This window comes from Neopelma chrysocephalum, unplaced genomic scaffold, assembly GCF_003984885.1.
Source record: "Neopelma chrysocephalum unplaced genomic scaffold, ASM398488v2 Primary Assembly neopelma1_75, whole genome shotgun sequence".
In the NCBI taxonomy this organism is placed as follows: domain Eukaryota; kingdom Metazoa; phylum Chordata; class Aves; order Passeriformes; family Pipridae; genus Neopelma; species Neopelma chrysocephalum.
The window spans coordinates 2,300,344-2,318,034 of NW_020897736.1; the positions used below are offsets into that span (position 1 = coordinate 2,300,344).

Sequence of the window (17,691 nt, forward strand, 5' to 3'; positions counted from 1 at the left end):
GGGTGGTGCTCCGATTTGTCCTAGTGACACAGGGCTGCCAGCAGGAAAGCAAGCGTAGTTAATGCTCAGCTGCTCAAACCAGTCAAGCAAGCTAGCAAGTCCCAGCTGTGCTACTTGATGTTTTTTGATTGCACCTAGTCCTCAATCTGTGAACTGTTTTCTGGACTTAGATTCATCAAGCTCTGCCGCTTTAAAAACTCATGCAGGCAGGCATCCTAGGATATGCCATTATAAGCTGCTGCCAGGGGATCTTCTAGGAGATAAATGGAATCTGTGTGAAGTAAATTAGTGTGAACCAGTCAATCTGTGTGTCAGCCTTGAGCCACATCCATGGGTAACTAGCTGGCTGTCTGAAAAGTCCACTGTCTTTTGCCAATCAGAGGTCTCAGCCACCAGGAAGCAGTCCTATACAACAGTAGTTTCTTGGAATAATGCCTGTTTGACCAGCTAGTGAAACTCTCCAGTATGCAGTATTGTACTGCTTGAGTTTACTTATTGCTTACAATTGAACTGAAAATCTTTTAAAGTCAGATAACATTTTAACAGTAGGGAGCATCACAGAAATATCTTGGAAATAAGTACTTCCACTTTCCTACAGCAGCCATTCAGCAGAGTCATGCTGTGCTGCAGTTGGCTTTACCTCCCTATCAGTAATACATCTTCAAGGCCATAATGCAAAAGAATAACAATAATCTGGCCAGAAGAGGTTAATGTAGAGGTTCTGTATATGTTTTTTCCCCATGGATTAAGCTATTTGGACAGCTTTGATCAAGAGATGGGGAGAGTGTGCAACTATAACACTTACATTATGCACAGGGACGTGTCAGTGCCATAACTGTGCTGCACTCTTTTGTTTCATTTTGGTTTAAAAAGCAAACTGAGACAATCTACAGCAAGAATTTCTCTGTAGAAATGGACTGAACCATAATTCTCTGAAAATTTCCTGATTAATGATTTTACACTTGAATATCAAATCAATCTACTATCATGAAAATAATAATAATGTCATTACTGTCAATAATGTGATTTTAAAAACAGGGAGTGTTTCTTTCTTTGTTTGTTGGGTTTGTAGGTGCTGCTGATACACTGATAGGCAAATCCCATCTGCAGTGTGTGCTCTCCCACACCACTGGTTCAATGCACCAGAGGCAGGGGGGAGTTTTGCTATATTTTTTTTAGAAAATGGTTCTTCCCCTAGGGGGTGGCTGGGCACTGAACAGGCTCCCCAGGGCAGTGGTCACAGCACCAAAGCTGACAGAGCTCAAGAAATATTTGGACAACACTCTCAGGCACATGGTGTGACTCTTGGGGATGGTTCTGTGCAGGGCCAGGAGTTGGACTTGATGATCCTCGTGAGTCCCTTTCAACTCAGCATATCCTGTGATTCTGTGATATTTTTAGAAAATTGGACAGATGAGGAGATGTTATATACTTTAATTAAAAGAAGATACTAATTATCTAGTAACTAACAGATTTGAAAATTGGCCTTCTTTACTAATTCTGTAATCTTTTTTTTTTCCTATTATCTCCCAGTTACTGGTTGAAAAAAAAATGAGGGAGAGATAAATAATGTTGATCAAATAATGCAGTCTTACATCATGTTTGATTAAAAGACACAATAACCTACATTTAGGGAACTGGAAAAGAGAAAATTAGGCTTTCTAGCCAGAGAGGAAATAATGTATAACAATAGAAGAATTAAGACAGTTTGGGGTTACATTTTCCTTTTTTAAATCCTCCTAAGTTCTACAGAAGCTTATGCTTCAGAGCTGTGCAGTAAATGCTGTGTGGGATTTTATGGGAAAGTATTTTATTTCTTGCAGCAGAACCCACTGAGACAAATTTAACTAGTTAGGTGTTTTATAATATATACTACACAGAATACATGGACAGAATCTGATATAAATCACAACTACGATCAAGACAACTGCTTTAAAATTGAGTGAATGTTTCATTGCACTAATGAAACAAAAATGGGATGTCCTTTGAGAGCATAATTTGTTATGTGCCATTATATTTTAGTTGAGAGAAGTAGGGGAGTCCCTCTGGGTGAATAAAACTTCAAGGTATATTGGGAAAAGAATCACTGAAAATTTCAGTTTTTCTGTCTGGAGGAATGCTGCCCTCATAGATATAAGGAGAGAGGAAAATGGACTTTCAGGGTTGGTGCTTTGGTATTTTTTTTTGATATAATAAAACCTTTCACACGTACAGGAAGCAAAATGTTCTTTAGTAGAAATTCCCTCAGTGAGTGGAAGGAGCTCTGTTTGCATGTGGCTTCAGAGGGCAGGAGCCAGCTCAGGCTTCCCCAGGCACGTGGGTTGGTAGTTCTGCAAACTGAGCTCTGCAGTGTGATATTAGGTCCTGCTTCTGCATTCACTGTAGTGGGTTTAAAATACAGTACCTTCCAGTCTGAGTGGTTCCATACTGGCTTATTTCAAGCACAGTTCCAACTTCCATATGCTGCAGCATTCACTTCAGAATAATAACGTGTTTCTCCAGGTTAATTTCTTAATCTTTCTTTTTGAAATTAAAATGTAATGAAAACTGGGCCTGTGTGATATTTAATCACCAGAAGTTAACCATCAGCCATTCTCAATTAAATGACAACTACATACATCAGTGCAGGCTTTTTTTAAACTACACTAAAAATTATGAAATGACCAGCCACTGATGTCTTCTGTCAGTGAGATGAATTACTGGTTTATATGGCCTGAGAAATGGTCTGGAAAAAAATAGGGTTCAATTCAATAAGGATGAAAACAAGGATCTCGACTGAGGTAGGATTAATCTTCTGCAAAGAGGCAGGATGGGGAAGAAAGAGCAAGGTAACAGTTTCTCAGGAAAAAATCTGAATGGCAAGCTGAGCAGGAGTGCACAGCACTTGTGGTGTGGCAACAAAGACAAGCACTGTACCAGGCTCTGGTACCAGGCTCATTCCAGGGAGTGTCACCTGTAAAACCTGGGAGGGATTCCTTGCCCTGTGCTCTGCATTGGTGCCATCAAGGGCACATCCCCAGCCTGACACCTTCCTGCTGGGACCTGCTGGGTGGGGAGTGTCACCCACCGCAGTGGCAGGACGGCTGCTCTGGCTGGTGTCACCCCAGTGTCTGCTTTTTCTGTGTCTCTGTGGTTTTGGGGAAGTGCTGCTAATATTCCTCTTGCCACCCCAGAATGCGTTCAGCATTTCTTATAATATTAGTGAGATAATACCACTGAAATATGTGGGTAAAGCTAAGTAAGATAGTGACCCTCAGCGTGGAAAAGAGATGAAACAAAGGACTTCAGTCACAAGGGTCATGGGGAGAGTGTGCAGGGCTTGGATCTGTGCCTTTTCTCAAACAAGAATAAACATCACATTAAGCCAAGAGGGACTGGGCAGACAAACAAAAGGGGATGCCTTGCTGGGGGTAAAACTGTGGAGCTTGCCAGGTTAAAGTGAGTTAGGGTGTAGGATGTTAAGGTTGCAAAAATTCCACATGTTTAAGGGAAAACTGGAGGTTTGTGGAACAGAAATCTACTGTGAGTTATTACAGGAGGGGAAAAAAATTGTTCGGAGTAACCTGAGTTTCAAATTGGACTTTAGGAGCAATTTCTGGAGAAGTATAATCTTACTGTTATTGGACTCCTACACTGATGTTTTTTAGTCTCAGTAAATACAGCTGTTCTTATGCTTTTCATTGTATTTGTATGATATATGAAATGTGCTTTTAAAATAGTACTCAGGGCATTTATTGTTCCATCAAGCTTTTTAGGTATAATGTGGTGAGTGCCTATAGAGGCCATACAGCTCAGAATTGACATTACAGCACAATTGTTTTATCCACTTACAAAAATAAAAAATACTAGCATTTTGTTTCCCTGTACAGCTTTATTTTCATGCATCTTTTATGTAGATTCAGGGCCCTTTGTGTTCCATACTGGACCTTAGATACATTTATCACCTATAACCTATCTTGCCTAATATTTTTAATTATTACTCAGTGATGAGTTGTTTCTGTATTTAGTGATTAGTCTGTATTCACAAAGAACAGGTCATTCAACAGTTTGTTCACACAAAGACTGTTCTTTAAAGGCTGATCACCACCCAGCCTGTGGTATCTTTCTAGAAACAATTTGTTTTTATTTTATGAAACTGTTTGAAATATCTTGAAACTAGATGCATAAATGTTTCATTAAACACTGTGTTCTTATGACATTCATTTACTACTCTAAATCCCATACCTATTTTAATGACTTTTTCTGTTTCAACAATATCAGAGAATGGGTATTGAGTTCAGTAAACAAGTCTTAAGACCTTAATAAGATGCATCAGAAAAAAATACCACAATTTTCTAGATTGATCCTGTACAATGAAGATTTATGTCATCTTTATATGCTAAGTTCAAGGTCATTTGCCTCAATGAAATATGTCCTTTTACCTTACTTCCATGCTAACAAAGGTAATCTCTACTGACTAATAACTGAAATGACATTGTGCTGAATAGAAAAATATGTTATTGCAGTTATAATATCAGAAACGGTTGTTTCCTGACTTTTCCTCTGACTTGTAGATTTGGGGCTCATTTATACTCCATTTATGTCACTTTGGCTACAGAGATTAGCTTCCAAAGGGAAGCAAAAGTAATTTTAAGGGCCATTTAAACCCAAAGTAGGACAGAGTATCTTCTGAATAAAGATCACACTGTTTATGTTTAAATAACTTAAATTCCATCAGCATCCTTAGTATAAGCAATTCAGAACAATATTTCTCCTATTGGTGTTTATACATGAAATCCTATTCCCCTAAGGGAATAGGCAGTAAAGTAGGTGTTAGAGTTGAGATTCTTTTTTTGTATTTTTTCTTGATTACATAATGCCATTTATTACTTTCACTCTTTATTTAGGCCAGACTGTACTTTCCTTATTTTTAACTTTTCAATTCCCTTTGTTCTTTTATGATATTTTTAAGAAACCTTCCTTTTGAAATTGAGCATATAACGTGATGTTTTAAAAAAAAAAAAGATCTGAAGGTCTCTGCCTTGGTCCCTTTCTTGCTCACTGCATACACTCATTATGTAACTTCATAAACCAGGGTCTTCTGAAGTTTATTTGCCTGAGTTTTGCCTAGAGAGGTATGTGCATTTCTAAGTGGCAGAGCTAAGATAGATCCCTTGCTTGCACCAGGGATCTGATCCTGGTCTGTCCTGGCCTGTCTCCTGGTTTTATGAAACATGTACTTCCCTCCCTTCACTTGCACCTGCTGAACTGCCTTCTCTGACAGCTTTTACACAAGTTCCCTTGACAGTTTTTACACAAGTTGTCTGGAGTCTTCCTCTCTGTCCCCCTGAAAACCCTTTCCATTTGTACTTTCCACTCCCTTCAACTGTTGCTAATGATTCTTTGACTCCAACTGTTACTGTGAGTGTTTCATGCTTTTTGGCATTTTCCAGCTGTATCAGCTCTGCCTGTGATCTGTCATCCTTTTATTCTTGTTTTTGTCTTTCTTGGCTTTTAATGACTTCATCCTCTCCCAACTGGAAATCCTCCTGCTTTGTCCAAGGATCCTGCTGGACTGTCTTGGTTTCTGTCCTGCCTTGGTTTCTTTCTTGTTCTCTTCCCACCTTCCTCCCGCTGTACCTCATCTGTGTATGGACCTGCTTCTGCTTGTGTTTTAGTTGTTGTGCTCTGAGTTGCTTCTCAGCTGAATCTGATACCTTCCCTAAAAACACTGCTCAGAGCTGCTTTGTTGTAATACCTACCAGGTTAGTTTAAATTATATGACTTATGGTCTGGGACAGGGGAGAGCACTTGAACAGGTTTGTCCTAGTCCCAGTCAAGAGCAATTGCAGCCCAGACTTCCAGCAAGGGGAGTCCCTGCCAGATCCTACCTGGGACTGTGTGTCTCCCCTCCTTGGTTCACTGTGAGTTCTTTATTGGGTGAAAATACACAATTAGTTTTGAAGGATGATTCTGAATTTTTGGTCACTGCTATGTGACTAAAAATCTTGTGATTTTTTGCTTTCTCTGCAAAGACATAGCTGTACTTTTTGTTTTCTCTCTTTTATCACAGGATACTCTGTTGGAAATTTTCCTCTTGCTCTACTTCAGAGTAGTTCTGACTTTTAAATTCATGCAGCTGTAATGACTCAGTCTATCACTCAGCACAGTGGAGCTGACTCCACTGTGGAAAGAAGTGTTTTAGGAAAAACATGTGACACAAAATTTTTTAAAAATATAATATTGTATATTATATAATATACATTGTATAATATATATAAATTGTATATTCCAATTTTTCTTTTTTGAAGTGGCAATCTTGGCCTTCAATTAGTGTATTTGAAAAGTACTTCAGTGTAGTAAAAAACAGAGAGAAGCACAGATATCTTTGAAGACATTTCTTCCTGTACATATCATAGTGTTTTCATGTGTGCACAAGAACATTTGTTGTTTGTTATTGTAATTGTTGTTCAGTGTCAACTCACCTCATGCAGATTATCATGTCAACACTTCCTGCTTTACCTGGGCAGGGTTTTATGTGCTGATTATTTGCTATCCAAGGCAGACCTTTTAAGCAAAATTTACTGGCTTTTTGTTTTTCCAGGTGAAATGCATGGTGTCACTATAATAAACTTCATTATTTATTATGTTTTAATATTACATTTTCAAGGATCTAATTCCACAATTGTATAGAAGCCTTGATTGTTTCAAACAGACTCTGTGTAGATGCAGGAGTCAAGAATGATGGAACCTTTTGGTGACCCAGGATCAATAGTTGCAAACCCGTGGAAAGCTCAGCACACGAAAGTGGAATATGTGTCTTTTGAGCCCCTCATGCCTGCATAATGCCCTGAGGCCTTGTTGATTCACTCATAATTTTGGAAAATTTAAATAGGTGTTTAAATTACGTGATCCTTCAGCAAATATTCATTTGGTTAAAAAAAATCATCAAAATTTCTTGTCTTGAAGAGAGGACAAAAGTATACTGGTATTGCACGTAGCTGTTGGTGTCTCACATTGAGATCCAAACTTCCACATGGAAGTTTGGAACCTTGCTTAGTTTTCTAGATATTAGAAAAGAAGGAGTGTTTTCTAGTCACTGCTATTGTCTTAGGAAATAAGATAATCGAAGTGTTCTAGTGGGACAGAAAAATTGGGATCTAGTCTTTATAATATATTGTTTAATAATTGTAGTTCATCTTTAAGCTGTGTTTGTGGCTCCATACAGAGACATGAAGCAGAAGAGTGGGAAATGCACATTCACAAGGGAAGTACCTCTTCTTCTCAGGAAAACTCTGTGGCATTTGTTCAAAGGCCAAGTGAATTAAAAAGTCCTATATAGACAAATAATTGTTTCCCTGAAAATATTTTTCTGCTCAGAAAAGAAAATGGCTTTAGCAATTAAGAGGAACATATGATTAAATTTGGTAATCTCAGTCTGGGTTTTACTGCACTCTGGAATTATCACTAATTTCCTTACACATTCCAGCTTGTTGCATTCAACATATTTTCATCTTAAAGTAAACACCATTGCTCTCCCTGGTGAATGACTCCAGTAATTACAAAACCACCTAATTGATCTTTTCTGTTGTTTACTGGCTTCTTTGGTGAAACAGACAAGCATTTTTTTATGACTTCTAAATTAGCTTATTATTTTTGGATTCTATAAGAAAAAAAAAAGCTGGTTTTCTACTTCAAAGGAATCTCATTTCAGCTGATGCTTCAAACTTCACCCTGCATGAATTCTTGTCTATAGATTTTTCAACTACCCTCTGGTTGCATATAAGTAGGTTGAGTTTCTGGGAGTTTTTTTCAATCTGTTATTTGTGTTTACAAATTACGTCTTCAGCATTGAAAGCTCTGCAGAAAATCAGGAAGTGTTGGTTTCTGCATACATCACATTTCTCCCTCCCTGTGTTTTTATTCTTTATTGCTCCAGTCAGTGTACTGAAGCATGGCAAGAGCTCCAACTCGGCAAACTTCCAAGATGTGGAGGATACGCCTGACAGATGTGTCTTGGAAGAGTCTGAGAGTCCAGGTGAGAGGCATTTAAAGACAGTCACCAAGTATCAAGTGATAAATCTGACACAGCTTTTGGGTCTGTTAAAAAAAGGCACATTGAAACGCTGTTTCCTTTTTAGCAGCTGCAATGTCAAATTAATGGTCACCTCCAGGGGTCACAGTGTGGAGCTGTTATCCTTTCCTCTTTCATCAGGAATTCAGGTCTTAGAAAGGATAAAGGCTTTATGACCAAAAAGAAAGCTGACACTACTAGTTCATTATAATTACTTTTGGACTACACTGCTTACTTAATATATGTACAGTGTCTGACCCTTTGAAGGTAGCATGAGATGATGAAAAATTAGAAGTACTGTATATACTGCAGCTGAATGTAGCAGTGGACAGTCAAACACTGTATCTCTGGAGGAAAGCAAATTGGTGGCATTAAATAGCTTGATTCTTTCCTTTAAATCAGCTCACAATCATTATTTCATTTTAATGACTCTTAACATTGATTCAGCTAAATACAGGAACATCCATAAAGTGCATCCTTTTTTGTGACCGAAAGATTTATCTTCATGTAGTTTCATTATCTTTCTCGTTATGGAACATCTATGAAATTTATTAAATGAATCCCAAAAGGAAACAATTTAATATAAATTGTATGGAGTCACAGCTGATTAAAAACATTCTGTGCGACTAAATACTAGGATCTTTTAAGCAAACTGTGAGCTTGACCCACAGATACCATACCCACAACCTGTACACAGTCCTCATTAGTGAAAGAGTTAAACATCTTTCTTCACTTGGTATTTTCCTTCCCTGCTTTATCTGGTTTCTCTGTACCCTCCTGCATCTCTGTGTGCTGATCCGTGTATCATATTTTTGATTCATCGTCTCTGCGGCCTGTCAGCTTAGTTAAGAGATTTCCAAATCTTGCAGCCTGTGCTGACAGGGGGCAGCTGCCAACAGTCCCCTGATCCTTCCCCAAGGAACACTGCTGAGATTTAATTTTCAGTCAAAGGGTGCAGTCTGAAATCCATGTCAGGTCCCCTAAGTCATCTCAGAACCCAGATAGGACCCATGTCTGGGGGATTATATTTCAGCACACTCCACTCTTCCAAGATTCCTTGGGAGTTCAACTGCTGTCATATACCTGATTTGAACTACATTCCCTTTTCATCTCTTCCACAGAAATGAACACCAGTATATGTTACAATAATTGAAAGCAATGAATTGTAAATCTCTATTCATTTTAAAGCCACATAGACTTGGACTCGATGTTGTCCAGCAGAAAGCAGCATGAGATTTGGAAAGAAATAGATAATCTGCTCAGGAAGGAGCCAAGTTTGACTCCAGCAGTCTGTGGTGTATAGCACCTCCTTCAGAAACTGTCCATAGTCCCTTCAACAATAATTATGGGCCAAAATGCAGATTGTCCAAGATTTGATCAGTTCTGAAGTGAGAAAGTGTTAAGGCAAGGTGGCACGAAAGAGTTCAGGGGAGAATTAATGTACCTGAAAGATACCATTAATTTTAACCTCGAATTGGTTCTGTCTGGCCAAGTGTAGCCATTTGGATGGGAACTTGGATATCCAATTCTGCATATCTGTATGAAGTAATGGAAAGAATAAAAGCCTGTCAGGAGGTGAATATTGACTGGCAAAAATACATGTTGATAAAGCATCTAAACTTAAAAACTGAGTTCCAATCGGTCCATCTGACATCATTAAACTAGTAATAAACAATGAATTACTCTGGCTTTTGTTTCTGTCCATTCCTGCATTTTAAGACATCTTGTCTTATAGGTCTGAAAACCTCAGGAGATTTCACTACTGGTCTCACTGCTTTCCACTGAGAATTTGTGGCTTGGTTGTCATGGAGACATCGTATTTCTCCAAGAATTGCTCATATTGATCCGTGGACAGGCGTAAATGGCCAGGCGAATGTGAGGAGTAAAGGGGGTTGGGCAGTACTAGAAAATGACCAGAGGTTATGGGTCGGAAATAAGCTCATAGCAAACACTTAGGTAAAGAGAAAGAAACAGTTTCATTTTGTTTCAGGATTTCGTTTTTGCACTTTATGCCATTGTCTTCTTTCACTATAGACTGAAAGAAACTTGTTAGTCACTTGTCATGTCAGATCTTTGGTGCTTGTCCTGACACAGCTGTCAGCCTTCCAGCTCTGTGCAGTTCAGGGACACACAACAAAGAGCCGGGAACATGAATTATTTATTGCTCCTTGTGCGGATGAAATTCTGTGATAAGAAATTAAGACACTTCTGACAGAAGTGCTTGTTTGAAAGGAAAGATTTGGTAACACAATACATTTACTTAAAGCTTAACATTTACTTTTAGTAGCAAACATTGAAACAATAATATGACATTCAGTTGGCTATGATTTTCTCAGTTGCTTTGACTTTGAATCATGGAACCTGAGAATGCCTGGGAGGTCAGCATTTGGTTTGGTGAAACCTGTGACTTTAGAATCTCTCTTACACATATTCAAAGTCTGGACAAACTTAAAAACTTCATTTATAAGTTTCTTTTAATAAATCCATATATATCTTTTTCAGAGTCTCTTGTACTTCACTTACAAGATGTTGTCACAGGTGCAAAAGGGTGTTAAGAAATATATTTATTTTATTATCTCTTTTGATGAGGAAAAGGTGAAAATATGACAGTATACCTACAAGGAATTCCAACTATTCGTGGAAAGGGTTCTCTATTACAACTTCAACCAGAATCAGGACAGCTGTAGAGCAGCCATCACACTTCTGCCTGTGTTTTGTGGTTTTCAGTGGTGAAAGGTGCAGTCTCCACCCTTGACATTAGACTGAGCTTTATTTTCGATGTGATCTTCATTTTCTAAAGTCACATAAAGCTTACTCTTTTTACTTTCACATTTTCTGTGTGTCTGCACATGTTCTCACTGCTCTGGATGTGGGTCTCCAGCAATTGTAGAAAAGGCATATGCTCAGATGAATAGCAGGAATCCATTTGACTAGCCAAGACACCAATCTAAGATTTGCCTGTGATTTTTTGTGTTTAGTGTGTGATCTGAACTACTCTCAGATAGGTAATGAAACCCCTCAACCTGCACTTTTCTCTTGGATAATTCACAGTAAATACTTTTCACGTGTGATGGACACAGGTAAATATCAGACTGCAGTTTCTTGTCTAAGTGAAATGGATTTTAGTTGCTCCCCTCATGTGCCTACAGGCTGCCATTATCTGTGATAGTGGCTCATGTCTATTGTAGCCCCCACACAGAGGAGATGCTGGGCTTCTCTCCCAGATGCCTAATAGTGGGTTTATCACTGCCATTTTTCCCCACATGCTGAGGACTACTTCTGTTTGACATGCAAAGCCTTGGCTTTTCAAACTCGTCTCTCCTCTGGCCTTGAACATAATAATCAGATAAGAATTACAACAGCTTTTTGTAGAACTTGGCTTTTAATCATATCAACCCCCCATAAAGAATTCACTATCCCTTAGAGTGCTTCTTTATATAAATAAATATTCCCAGCAGTTTACTATTTTATCAGGCAAATTTTTCTCATTTAAGGAAACTGAGAAAGAGGCTGAAAGTCAGGGTACATGGATGTGTAAGAGGCTTCTAGGTCTGAGCTATTCACCTGAGTTTTCTTGTACAAACAATGGTGGAAAATGTACACTCCCAGAGACAGATCATCTTGTCCAAAGGGAGTTGCTTGAGATGGGTTTTAAGGGGATCGAAAATGCTCTGAATTTTGTCAGTCAAAATCTAAGAGGATTGTAGCAGGACTAGACACAACTTGAGGTGTCTTAGCTTTCATATGTGGTGCAGTCCCACCCAGGAGGATTCTGCAAGTGCAGCTCTTCTGAAAAAGAGAAATGGGTTTGAGTTGAAGTCGCATGAAACAATGTAGACACAGATGCCCCTTCCCCTTTATTTCCCACAGCAGAGATTTTTGCAGTAGAGTAGAAAATAGGCTATTAGTTCACTTGGTAATAGGGGGCAAATAACCCTCCCCAATGGAAGATTGAATGGGAAGCTGTAGATGGAAAGTATAGAGTGTTTTCTATCGTTTGGATAGAAACCAGGTAAATGGTAAAACCCCCATATGCTTCTGGCCTTCAGTAGCCAGGCAGTCTCTGCCTGAGTCAGCTGGTCCCTTCTGCAGCTCATGATCTCTCCCACCCCTTCGTTCCAAAAACATTGCACATGTTAAATTTTTCCCTCTTCAATTTTTTCACTTTTCAGGACGGAATGTAATTCTGGGTGCATAACAGATAATAGGGAAAATCTGAGCAGTTTTTGCAGCCTTGCTTAATTGCTTTTCCTGGATAGACCTTGGCATAAAGATGAGTAGGATCTCTGAATTTCCCTGAAACCCAATCTGTGAGAGGCAGAACTGCAGCAAATAGAAATGAAAATGTATGAAGAACAGCAGATTCTTATTAGCCACAATGTGCCTAAAAATACAGCACTAAAAGTGTGACTGTGTTGTTATCAGGCAAGTTATAATTATTGAATAATCACTTACCAGCTCCAAGTTCCATTCACTGAAGAGTGTTATTTAAATCAGCACTGTGTCACCTCTGTGGCTGTTGATCAGAACACAGGCAGAATGTAAAAGCAAATATTCTGTAAGTTTTCAAGTACAAAGTGCCCTAGAAAAGCGTGGTGTTCTTTTTGTGTGTTTCTAATGCAAGCAATATTTAAAATTCAAGTTGTAAATATTACCATACAGCAAATAGGAAGAAATCATGAAGGTAAAAACTGAAAATTGAGAGTGCTTTTCTGTGGAATTCTAAAAAGCCCCAACAGGATTAAAATATAATGCCTTATGAACAGAACTTCTTTTTACTTCTGTTTACAGCTATTATAGAATTATTTCTGCTGAAGGAAAATACATCTAATTTGGCAATTATATTTACTGAAAAAACATAAACACCCTATTAATTTAATACAGAAATTATCTTTCTGACAATCCACTGGAGCATTTTCCTTTAAATCAAAAAAGGAAGAAGCAGAAGACTGTTCAGGAGAAGAGTTTTGAGGAATGCCATACATTCTCTTGAGCTGTTTTGGGTTCCGTATTGCTTCCTATTATAATGTTATCAGTCTTCTGGAGGTGGATTTGTGATCTTTTTAACACTAGCATGAGGGTGAAAATTTTTATTCCATTACAAAAATTGTAACGTTTGCTACTCTATGAAAAGGTTGTAAAATAAGTTACATTTTAGCAAAAAAGTCTTTGCTGTTACTTCAAATTGTAAAGTTGTTAAGCCAGATGAATTCTTTTGTTTTCCAGATGACACGAAGACACATCCCTGGATATCTAAAGTGTGCTCCTGTAAGGTGTGTTAGAAAAACCTATTTAGCTGAAAGAAGATGTACAAGGACAGCCATGAAACAGGACATATGTGGCATGGACATGAAATGGCTTCTTGTATTTATTATGGTACACTTTTAACAGTTCATTTTCAGAAGAAATACCTTCCATAAGATCGACTTCTTTTGGCTGAGTTATTGGCTTCAATTCACACTTCCCTCACTAATAGATTTAAATGTATTTAGCTACATCTGGATAGTTTTAACATAGAAAATATCAGCTCTTCATTTTTAGATGTTTTTCATTTATTTATGCAGTGATCCCAAATCTTACAACTTTGATTGACCATTAAACAGTTGCATCAATTTTAGTGTTGTTTTACATACGTCAAATTTAAACTTTTCTCTCTCCTTGCTTCTGACTTTTATTACCAATAGCATTTTAGCACTGAGCAAAACCAAATGCATTTCAAATAATCAGAAAATCTGCTTGTATTTAAAGGAAAAAAAATGCACATTTTGAATGAAACGTGGAATATTTAGAAATAACTAAAATACAAAGAATGGTCTGTGCACAGGAGAGGGTGGGAAATAGATAACAAATCTGGTCATGTCTAGGATGTAAATTTTCCTGTTATATAAGTACTGCCATCACCATCATCTGTAGAAATGTACTGCCAATATGAAGTTGAAGAAGCCCATTGGAGTCCTTTTTTGAAATGATACACTTCATTGAACATCTATTTGTGCTCATTGGGAAAAGCAGCTATACATTTTTTTTTCTTTAAAAAAAAAAATATCATTATGTTTGTAGAATATGTGCAGCTGATTAGATTCATTTATCACCTCACATTCTGGGGGATTTAGGCTGTTTGACAAATAGTGGCCATTCAGAGCAGCAAGTTCACTTTCTGTGTTACCAGTAGTTGGAGAGTTAATGGAGTGGAAGGGACTTGAGGATGTGACTTTCTGGATCTGTACCTTATGGTGGAAATCCTGGTCTGATGTTACCCTTTCTAGTTGTCACTTTAGCCATAAGTTGCCTTTACTGTAAGGGTGGAGATTCCTTCAGTGTGAAATATTCTCTGGTAATGAATCCCTTCCTTCCTTGTGTGGAAAGGTCACAGCTGTAGAAGTGATAAAACCAGGTTTCTGTTGCCACACTATGGCCTGAATTTGGTTCAACATGATACAGACACAAAAACTTCTTTCTTCTGCTTTCTTCTGTCCCAGGAGCCCATGTCCCTAAGTGCAGAGTATGGCAGTGAGGCCTTCAGAAACACCAGGTGGAAGGGTCTTGTGAGAAGCAATATCTCAGTTTTTATTCAGTTAAAGAATTTGTCATGAATATTGGCTGCAATCCAGAGAAGATAAAGATATTTAATGTTATTTTTCTTTAACAGCAAATACCATGTAGAAAAGTGGCATCTTTTAACAGAAAAGTCGTCGGTTTTCACACATTTGGCATTTTTTCAGAAACAACTTTCCTTATTCTTAGAAGGTATTTTCCTCTGTAAAACGTATCTTTTGTTCATACGAGGTTGTATTTGAATTATGGTGACTAAACAGAATGTGGAGTGCTAGGGCTTCATTCTTGCACTTCTTGTGATGGATGTGTGGAATAATATAATTGATGTATCTATGCTTGTACAACACAACTGAGAGCAGAACGTCTTCAGCTGACATTTCTCCTCCTCTTAACTTTTATGGCTAAATCAGAGTTGCAAACATCTAGAAGGTAAAAATAAAATTGCAAATATATCTGCAGGAACTAAGTAACCCTTCAAGAACTTTGCAGACAGTAGAACAAATGACAAAAGATGCACCTGGCTCTCTCCTTTGCTCCACATCTGTGTGAGCAGCCACATCCAGTTTGTTGCAGCAGGTCTTCCATTGGCACTGAAAAGTCCCTTCTCAACAAGAGTCACTGCTCTGCAGCAGCATCTGCTCGCTTGGGCCAGCTCTGCTCCTAGTGCCAAGGCAACAAATCTTTTTAAAACTCTTTCAGTAGATAGCTTAAAAACGGATGTGTTCAAAGAGGTCTCATAGCTCAAGGAACTGGCGTTGTCCGTAACACCCAGGACGGCTGTAGTAGCAATTACATTTGTGCAACACAATATTTGATTGCTTGTCTTTAATTCTGCAAAGCAGTGCACATCAGCAGCCTGCCAATAAAGCCAGCCCTCTGGAATGGCTTGTGGGGAGGTGATTGGTGTTTGGCACATGCTTATGCGTGCTTTGTGCTAATTACAATTGCAGTATGAGTAAGGTAAGGCAGGAACTTTTTTTATTAGGTACATTTATTTCCCAGTAAAGCAAATATATTTCCCGTGTCTTCTGGATGTCTTTCAAACAACCAACTTTATAATGTGTGCTCACCATGAACTCTCACTTAGAGAAATCTTCTTGCAACAAAGTGACAATTTCAGAGCTGAATACAAAACCACGTTTGAACCTCCTGCAATAGTTTCTAAGCTGAAGTGAAGGAACCTTTCCATACTACTGTGGTCTGATGTACCCCTGCTTATGGAGATTGATTTTACAACGAGGTTGCAAGGTAATTAGGAATACATTTTTCTGTTGTGTCACACTGAAGGAATCCTGCCAAAAAGAGTAATATGCTAGTATTTTAGAGTAGTTTATAAATTTTAGATATAGGGTAAAAAATTCCTGAATACCTCAACTGCTTAAGGAGTGTGGTGTTTTGGGTTGGGTTGGGTTTTTTTCCATCCAGAAGTCACGGAGTCCAATGGCCTGGATGGCTCAAGCTCTGGTTTCACAGGGGAACTTCTCCCTGCTCCTGCCACATCCTTTTCTGCCTCCTCCTTTGCACTGGTGCTTGTGTGACCAGGCTGTGGCAAGACAAGCCCTGGCCTCAGTGTGAAGAGCAGAGGAGGAACAGGCAATTCAGGGTGGAAATGTGGGACAGTCCACACACACATCAGCATGAAATTGGAGGTTTAGGGTGCTGTATGCAGGGATTTTTCTGGATCTTTCAGCTTTCAAATCCTGTAGGGATTTTTTCCATTATGTGCATAATTCATTGTATTATTAAAAAAAAAATCAAAAGGCCCTTACTGATTTAGTATTAGCTCAAGCTAAAACTCATTGACATCTCTTTTATTTGAGGGATTTTGAGTTTTCCAAATAATTCATACTTGTTAAATGGTCACTGACTTATATTCCTCCCTAAAGTTTGAACTGTTCATTTACGGTTCCAAATCCAAGCATTATGTTTTGAAATCTCTGGTGCCATTTACATATTTTAAATTTGATCACTGTAATAAACTGCTTCCATTTATGGGTTGTATTTTGTTGAGTAATGCCCTTCCCCAATCCAATGAAACCTTTCTGAAGGCAAGTTGGCATGGGACTTGAAATATATATATGGGATTCCGTGTCCCTTTGAAATAAAGACACACTCTAACAAAACCACTGTGCAGCAGGGCTACGAGACAACATCAGCAATCTAGCAAGGGAAAGGATTTTGCAAGTCTGACTGAGCTGAAGTGCTGAAAATTCAGAAAAGAATGGGACAGGTTCAGTCAGCAGCATTGCCTCTCTCTCCAGGATTTTACTCCTTTTGGAAGAGCGTGTTCTCTGAAGGCAGACTGGGGCAGCAAACTCCAGCACAGCTCCAAAGTCATTGTGCCAGTGCTGAATGGCATCACATGCACATTCCTGATGGGGGATCTGGGATGACAAAGTCCTGCTTCTCGTGATGGATGTTTCTGCTGGATTTTGCAGGCCATTCTTCTTGCTTGAGGAAAGGATGCAGAGGAATTTCAAGGGCTGGTCTTCCCCTTTTTCCTTCCTCATAGGACACTCAGTCTGAGCTGCTAGGCAAAGCTCTGAGCATTATTATTAGCATTTGAGTTATCATTTTAATTCATAGATCCCCAAAGTGAAAATTCATCACTCTTATTTTTGAAGAAGTAATTCTGAACCTGGAGGCAACATAAAATAACCCAAGACTGTCTCATTGGTGTCCACGGGAAGTTTTTTTCCTGAATGACACCTGCTGGAAGGTCTCAGCTGTGTGGGTCACATCCAGACTGCAGTCCGTGTCTTCTGATGAATCTGAGTGTCCTGGACATGGCGTGGTCAGAAAGTACAAATTAAATCAAGGTTTTAAGGTGAAGCAGTGAGAGTTGCTAAACAATATTGAAAATTATGGAACGTAGCAAACATCTGCAGAGCTTTTTAGAGTGGGCTGTGCATTTGACAAAAATTTTTACACAGTACAAATTTAATTACACTTATCTTTTCCTTTCATGTAATTCTAGAAGACCTAACTTGAAAATACAACATTTTGCAAACTGAATTTACATTCTGTCTTGTGAATATAGCAATAAAAACTGTCTTTATTCCTCTGTAATACTCTTAATAAGA

General features: G+C 38.5%; 1 protein-coding gene across 3 annotated transcripts in view; it reads left to right on the forward strand.

Annotated features, from left to right (window-relative positions):
- Window positions 1–15,785, forward strand: part of WDR72 (WD repeat domain 72) — a 109,753-nt gene extending 93,968 nt beyond the window's left edge. For all 3 annotated transcript variants that reach the window (XM_027688678.1, XM_027688680.1, XM_027688681.1), the window contains exons 19-20: window positions 7,919–8,017; window positions 13,280–15,785. In XM_027688678.1, coding sequence (XP_027544479.1) covers window positions 7,919–8,017; window positions 13,280–13,335 — 155 coding nt within the window. In that variant the 3' untranslated portion in view covers window positions 13,336–15,785. The remainder of the gene's footprint in view (window positions 1–7,918; window positions 8,018–13,279) is intronic.
- The last annotated feature ends 1,906 nt before the right edge of the window (window positions 15,786–17,691 follow it).